Source organism: Callospermophilus lateralis, chromosome X (assembly GCF_048772815.1).
Source record: "Callospermophilus lateralis isolate mCalLat2 chromosome X, mCalLat2.hap1, whole genome shotgun sequence".
Taxonomy (NCBI): Eukaryota; Metazoa; Chordata; class Mammalia; order Rodentia; family Sciuridae; genus Callospermophilus; species Callospermophilus lateralis.
The window spans coordinates 124,441,221-124,449,126 of record NC_135325.1 but is presented as its reverse complement, the minus strand read 5'-3'; the positions used below and the strand labels follow the sequence as shown (position 1 = coordinate 124,449,126).

The 7,906-nt window shown below is 39.6% G+C and overlaps 1 protein-coding gene across 1 annotated transcript; it reads left to right on the top strand.

Annotated features, from left to right (window-relative positions):
* The first annotated feature begins 68 nt into the window (after positions 1–68).
* On the top strand, positions 69–5,246 carry Cetn2 (centrin 2). The gene is made up of 5 exons (XM_077106960.1): positions 69–172; positions 1,271–1,429; positions 1,718–1,846; positions 4,078–4,215; positions 4,648–5,246. The coding sequence occupies exons 1-5, from the start codon at positions 71–73 to the stop codon at positions 4,735–4,737; spliced, it is 618 nt and encodes a 205-aa protein (XP_076963075.1). The 5' UTR covers positions 69–70; the 3' UTR covers positions 4,738–5,246.
* Positions 5,247–7,906: the final 2,660 nt, after the last annotated feature.

The following is a 7,906-nucleotide window of genomic DNA, read 5'->3' as shown; positions in this document are numbered from 1 at the left end:
TCAGCGCACCGCCCCTTGCCCTGATCCCGGGCCTTGCCGGGTTAGCCCCACCTACTCCGGCCCTGGGCCAATGGGAACCCGGGGCGCGCGCGCGGGACGGTGGGAACAGCGGGCACCTAATCTGTGTGTACGCCGTTGCTGTAACAACCAACAGTGCAGTTCTTTTGCAATGGTGAGTACTGGCCGCGCGGCCATTCCGCGCGTCCCCAAACTGAGCCCTTCCCAGGCCCTGGTCCCGCCAAGCCGCCTCTCCTGCGCCTTGCTTGGCTTTGGCGCACCCGTTCTTCCTTTGAGTTCTATCCCGGAAGGGTAGGGTAGAGACTAGAGCCGACCGCCGCCCCTCTGGGCCTGCGCTTAGCTATTGTCCCCCAACCCCCCTCCACCCACAGCTGGCCTCTACACGGCCCTTGGGCTCCTCTGACCTTTCCGAAGTCCCTTGGTGACCCTCCATATGCAAAGAAGACTGAAGTTCTCCTTAGGCCCCAACTCCTTTCAGACCCTGGCTTCCTGGCCACCGGCTTTAGTTAAAGTTTTTCCATAGAACTGGCCTGGTGGTGTATTGTTCTGATTGTTAATCCGTATTTTGCAATTTAAATATGGGGCACTCAGGAGGTGCTTCCAGCTTCTTGGAAAAGGAATGAAGGTGCTGAATGGATTGGGTTTTATGGCATGATATTGACAGAATACATATCTTAATAATATTTGGGAAAATTTAGAAGTAATTGGAAAATTCAGAGTCTTCTTGGGAACCAGTACTGTAAGTGGGTGCATCACGAAAATCAGAGAGAGTTGAGCATCTCTAGTTGTTCACAGTCAATTCCTTGGCTAGCTGTTTTTCTGGATGATTTTTAAGATCAAGGTATCTCTTTGCTTCTAACTAGACTACTAAACAAAAGAGAGGGGATGGGAGAAGATACAGACGAAATTATATTGTTATATTGTGTGCAAGTACAAATTTGTAACAATGAATCCCATCATTGTGTATAATATGGAGAAAAGAGGTCTCAAATAAAAAAAAAAAAAGAAAAAACAGGAAAGAAAGAGGGGGGTAGAGGTTCATGAATAGATTCATTGTTCTTTCCAGTAAAACTTCCTCTTTTTTGTTAAGCAGAGCTTTAAAATTGGTTCTTTCCAGTAAAACTTCCTCTTTTTTGTTAAGCAGAGCTTTAAAATTGGTATAAAATATTTTAAAAATATACATGGGTGTCTGTAACTATCTTACACAAAATAGGTACTGTATCATGCTCATGTGTTTGTATAATGTTTAAAGGCCTCCAGTTTTAAGAAGGCAAATATGGCGTCAAGTGCCCAGCGAAAAAGGATGAGTCCTAAGCCAGAGCTTACTGAAGAGCAGAAGCAAGAAATTCGGGAAGCTTTTGATCTTTTTGATGCTGATGGAACTGGGACCATAGATGTTAAGGAACTAAAGGCAAGCTCTACATTTTTTCTACTCTACTGGCTTTCCTCCTCCTTGTCTTTTTCTTCTTACTACATGATCCCTTGGACCCTCTTCTCCCTGCAGAAATTAATGGGAGGATGTACTGTGGTTTTTTTCCTGCTTTTACTTACCTCAAGTGTTATTCAGTAAAGGTGATTGCAAATATCAGTTAGATCTATGTTAATGTGTTCTTCAATCACTTTAATATTATTGTAGCAGTTATTTTTGCCTCTGCTTGGCTTCCATGTGCTTATTGAGATGATCCTGTTTTAATTATAGGTGGCAATGAGAGCCCTGGGCTTTGAACCTAAGAAAGAAGAAATCAAGAAAATGATAAGTGAAATTGACAAAGAAGGGACTGGAAAAATGAATTTCAGTGACTTTTTGACTGTGATGACTCAGAAAATGGTAAGTTAACTAAGATAATCAGCATGTTGTCCACCATAATGGCAGATACATTTAAATGTACATTTAAACATGACTTCACTGAAGGACAGTCAGTAAAATCTGGAGAGTTTGCCTGATAAATGATAGTATTTTCAACTGAGAAGTTGGATGCTTGAGTTTTACCTGTTTCTTTTATTTTTTTTTAATTTAATTAATTTTATTTTTTAAAATATATGACTATGGAACACATTACAATTCTTATTACACATAAAGCACAATTTTTCATATCTTTGTATATAAATATGTTCACACCAATTCATGTCTTTATACACAAATTTGTTTTTTTTTGCATTACAATTCTTATTACACTTATATACTACAATTTTTCATATGTCTGTTTACTTGGCTTATTTCAAAGTCACAAAGTTAAGAAATCATTTTACCCTCTATAAAGTAGTAGAAGTTCAGCTGCTTTCATTTTTTGGCAATTATCCTTCTTTAGCTGATGGGATAATGACAAGAAGAAAACCTATAAGCCCCAACAATTTTAAATACTTATCATTTTAACGAAACAAAACCCAAATACTTTAACATTCAGAACCCTTCTCTCCAGTTTTTATTCTGGGCAACTCAGGCTAAGGGTACTTACTTCAGCACCTGTGCTTTCTGCTGCGGTGAGGATATGTTTTACCAGCACATCTGAGGTTGCACTCATCCATTCTCTAGTTTCTCAGGTGTCACCCTTTTAAATGATCCAAAGGGTCAAGAGAACATAAGCTGTTCTCACTGGGCCAACATCTAAGGCCTTGTTCTTTCATTGACCACCTGGCTCCTTAATGTGGCTCATCTTCTCTCTGTTTGCCTGTATATAGGTTACCCGCTATTATCCTAGGTGTGTTTCCAAGGGCGCAGGTCTTACCTTTTTCTCTGCCAATTTTGTTTCTTTGAAATAATCTAGTCATGCCTACATTTTTCTTTGTGGACTAATATAGGAGATCAGAAGACTCAACATTTTGTAGCCACCTAGTAAAGCTCTCCCACATTCAAAGTGAGTTCCCAGATTGCTCTTATTAGGGGCTCTCTCCATTTATAGCTATTGGCAGGTACCTTTTGAAATATTTGGGCTTTAATAACTCTGCAATATAATGAGTAGAATAACCTCTCTTTCTTCCCTGCCTGTTCCCTCCACCAAGAGGATTCTTCTTCTTCTACCTCAGCAGTGTATTTTCCCTATTTTAACTTTACCCACTGCTCCTTTAATTTAAAAATGAATCCTGTATCTCCTTAGTTTATACAAATAACCTTTTAGGTATAATCTTTTATATTTTTAATAATTTTTTAGTTGTCAATGGACCTTTATTTTATTTATTTATATGCAGTGCTAAGAATCAGACCCAGTGCCTCACACATGCTAGGCAAGTGCTCTACTACTGAGCCACATCCCCAGCCCTATATTTTCTTTTTTTAAAAAATATTTTTAATTGTAGATGGACACATATCTTTATTTTATTCATTTATTTTTATGTGGTGCTTAGGATTGAACCCAGTGCCTCATATGTGCAAGATAAATGTTCCACCACTGAGCTACAGCCTCTGCCCCTATATTTCCTTTTTAACCTCTAGGTTTTTAATAATTTTATTAAATTTGTCCTCTTTTTCTATCCTGGCTTATATTTGCTTTCCTGCAACCTAGGACCTATGTCATGAAGGCTATCATTGAGACCATGGGGTAAAGTGGGGAGAGGAGGGTGGAGGGGTTAAGGAATGAATCCAACAAGCTAGTTCTCTTATAAGTTCCTCCTTGGCTTCAGAATTGGGCAAAGTTCTGAACAAGAGACAATTAGTGGCAGCTGGTGTAGATTTCCAGTGGTACTTGGTGCTGCACATTAAAAAGCCTGGCCTTGGTTTGCTGCAGAAGCCTACAGCTTCTACCTATGTTAACAGTACTTTAGGCCCCCAAAACAAGTCCTCATGTCTATTCCTCAAAGACTCTTGGCTTATTGCACCAAGCAGACAGCTCTTTCCACTGAATTCTGAAGCAGTTATGAACTAGATATGGGATAGGGCAGTAGGTTAAGGAGGCAATGTCACCTCAGATTGGAGAACATGACTTGCCTAGCTTCCTATTGCCCCAAATCTAGACTCATGTTATGCTGTTGGAAAAGACAGGGTGAGTGGGCAGCAGTGGAGCTGCAGGACATGACCAGCTGTGGTAATTTCTTACTCATGCATTTTCTGTTCTACTTGTTAAGTCTGAGAAAGATACCAAAGAAGAAATCCTGAAAGCTTTCAAGCTCTTCGATGATGATGAAACTGGAAAGATATCATTCAAGAATCTGAAGCGTGTGGCCAAAGAGTTGGGTGAGAACCTGACTGATGAGGAGCTGCAGGTCTGTAATACCTGAGTGTAGAACTAAGAATTCCTACCTTTGAGCCCTCTAGCTTTTCTGAGTTCCATTTTATCTGGTGGGAGCACATCTTTAAAGGAAAACTAGTGTCTTCTTGTCCCTCTACTGACAACTTAATTCTCCTTTGTGAATGTGACACACCTTATGAACCCTGCTTCAAGAAAAACACATATGTGCAATTGAATTTACTTTTTTATGTCTAGTTAAGGTGATCTTCAAGGTCCCCTCCAATTGATATATATGACAATGTGTGCCTTGATTTTTCAAATAATTTATTAGGAATAATTTTAAGTATTTATCATATCTGCTTAGGTAAACTGCAGTCATGCTTTCACATAACATTTTTAAAAGCCCATTGCTTAATCACCTTTTAGTTTATTAATTAATATAACCTGAATCCTTACTGTCATGCAGGAAATGATTGATGAAGCTGATCGAGATGGAGATGGAGAGGTCAATGAGCAGGAGTTCCTGCGCATCATGAAAAAGACCAGCCTCTATTAACTTCAGTGTCTTCTGTTCTACTGCAAGCACACGTGACTAGATTTAGTGCCTGCCATTGTGTGAAATCTGGCTTTTGAGAACACAAACCCCCCACTATCCTGTATAACTTTCCTCATGACCTTGAGTCTATTTTAGATTTTTGGAAGAAGTCTTTGATATTAAAGTTCTTTGTAAAATGACCTACCAATTATATTCTCAAAAGCAGAATGAGAGCACATTAGAGTGGAGAAAAGGGGCTTAAAGTTTGACTACCTGCCATTTCATCTTGCATTGCTTCACTTTTGTCATGCATTTCCACATAGATACAAACACAAAACAACTTCTTAGACAAGCACATGTTGTACTTATGTCACCACAAGCAGTGGTCATTCTGCAGTGGTTCTGATTGCTAGTTGAAACCTGTGTGTGGTTTTCTCTTTTATAAAATCCAGTGAACTCTTTCTCTGGCATTTGTATGTGTGTTAATGCTATTTATTTTGTCAGGAAAAATAAAACCTTTCTTAATTTGAGCTTTTGTTCTCTAAGGATGAGTTCTTCAGCCTTGATTTGCGAATTCATCTAGACACGTCTTGAAGGTGGAGAAAACTCCTTACCAGCCTGTGGACAGGAAATGAAATAATGTTTTGCTGCTTTTCTGACTTGAAGTGTTTCTTGCTTTGAGAATCTGTGGGTTTGCAAAAATAGTAAAATTTCCATTTCATCTAAGTCTTATGATGCCCTAAAATAGTTTTAGCAAAATATAAAGCCAAAAAGGAGTCTCATGGGTAATTTGTGCTTTGATAAAATGGGGAGAGCCAGGCTATACCAACAGTAGGTCACACTGGTGAATTCCTTTGCTTACAGTGTCTCATAGACTCTTGGAGTTGTGTTGGAAAGGAAAAGGACTTTGTCTAGCTGCTCTCCTGGTCCTATGTAGGATTATTTGCAAGAGAAGCATCCTGGTCCCCTGGAAATAGGGTTGTCTGATTGAGCTACAAGAGAACAGCTATGTAAATTTGAATTTCAGATCAACAGTAAGTTACACATATTAAATATTTTTTTTGGTGTGGTGCTAGGGATTGAACCCAGGGCCTTGTGCATGTGAGGCAAGCACTCTACCAAATGAGCCATATCCCCAGCCCATTAAATATTTTTTTTTAGATTTTTAAAAATATTTTTTAGTTGTCAAACTAAAAAATCAAACCCAGGGCCTCACACATGCTAGGCAAGTGCTCTACCACTGAGCCACAACCCCAGCCCCCATTAAATATTTTTACTTAATAATTTTCACATATCTTATTTGGACTTTATACTGTTGATCTGAAATTCAAATTTATCTGGGCATCCTGTATTTCAACTGGCAAACCCACATGGGAAATGGGTTAAAGAGGTGTAGTGCTGTGCCTCGTCCTTGGACTTAGTGGCACAAAAATGTGGACTTTGCCATGCCTCCCAGCTGAGCCTTACACAGAGTGTCCTTAGGTATTTTGTGTATGCAATGAAGAAAAGAGCTATGCTTAACTCAGAGTAGCTGGGGATGAATCAAAACATACATAAAAGATCTGACTTTATAGTTGTTCAAAGAATTTGGGTATTTCAGAAATGGCCAGTCTTACTCTCATTCTTTTGTTATAGTTATCACATAAATTTTATTGTTAAATGTAGGTCCATGAAACTTACATGTTTATTGGCCCCAAAGTCAGTTGACAGCATTTGCTAGGAGGATTTGGCCTTTGTCACATTGCTTTTCTCTTATAAGTGTCATGTGATCTCATAATAGACACAATATTAGAAAGAAATGGACAGGATCCCATTTCCCATTTGTTTTTACAAAATTATGTCTTGAAATGCATACATTGCAGGATGGCTGATCAATTGAATTATCCTCTATCACACTTAACATTTTTATTTTGAGGTCTTTCAATTTTTAAAATTCTACCTTGACTGGGATAATAAGAAAGAACACACATTTTACCATTTTCTTAGGCAGCCTAAAAGATTGTGAGATTAGATTCAAGTCTTTCAGGGGACATAGGGCTTGCAGCCATGGGCTTCTCCAGAAGCCACTGGGGGTAATTTCCCTAAAGTTAAGTGGCTTCTGAGAGTGCTGACATTCCAAATGCCACCAAAATAACAGGATCTCTGGCTCTTCTTTGGCCACCCTTAAAACTCAGGCTCAAAAGAAGAGCTGGCTCCTGCTCGGGGAGCTCCTGCATTCAGCTACAACCATGTGCCAGGGCTGCTCAACTTTATGTTTTGTCACACTTTCAAATACTAGAGTTTTGGCAGCACAGTCAGTGGGAGTAATATACTCAAAATAACAGTTTAACAGCAATCACAACTTTATCACCACTCCACAGAAATGGCCTAGATGCTTCCACACCCTTGGGTTTGACTGGAACTCCTTATTTCCTAGATGGTCCTCACTCATGAAGTCAAGTTCCCCCACAGCCCATGAACTACCTTTTTTTAAAAAAAAAAAGTTTGATAGTTGTAGATGGATAGAATGCCTTTATTTTATTTGTTGATTTTTATGTGGTGCTGAGGATCGAACCCAGTGTCTCATGCATGCTAGGCAAGTGCTCTCCCACTGAGCTACAGCCCCAGCCCTGAACTACCATTTTTGAGCCTGCCATCATCATTGTGATTAGTGCCCTACTGCAAATTGCTGTCTTTTCCACTTGGTCTTATAACCTGCTTATTGCACATGCTGGAAGGGGCTAGAATAGCCTGCACTATTAATTGTAGCAAAAATAATCTATACGTATCAACTGCAGTTGTGGAGTAATATTACCATCCTGGTGTGACATGCTGGGACATATTGGACATATTTGGTGATCTAAATCTCCATCAGCAGCCCCCTGAACTTACGAGGGTTCTGAGCCCATTGCTAAGAATATCACTGTTGGCACTTGATGTGTCTGGTACTCAAGTCTCCCTCTCCTCTGACTGTTCACTGACTCCTTAATCACTGCCTTTTGCTTTTATCTCTCTGATTGCTTTGGTTTAGAGGCTTGGTGTCATTTTTATTTCTTTTCTCTTCTTCGCCCTGAATATCCAGTATGTCACCAAGACTTTCCCTCTAGTAGTCATTCTGATCCACTCTTCTTTTTTCATTTCTAATGCCATCACCTCAAGCCACATTTGCATTTCTTCAGTGTCCCTGTAGCTGACTTTTCAATGTCTTTTC

What these genes read in the sequence shown, in the direction of transcription:
- Cetn2 (XM_077106960.1), top strand. Translation starts at nt 71, where the DNA reads ATGGGAACCCGGGGCGCGCGCGCGGGACGGTGGGAACAGCGGGCACCT. An exon ending in CTGTGATGACTCAGAAAATG is followed by an intron (nt 1,847 to 4,077) that starts GTAAGTTAACTA and finishes CTACTTGTTAAG; the next exon opens with TCTGAGAAAGATACCAAAGA. An exon ending in TGACTGATGAGGAGCTGCAG is followed by an intron (nt 4,216 to 4,647) that starts GTCTGTAATACC and finishes ACTGTCATGCAG; the next exon opens with GAAATGATTGATGAAGCTGA.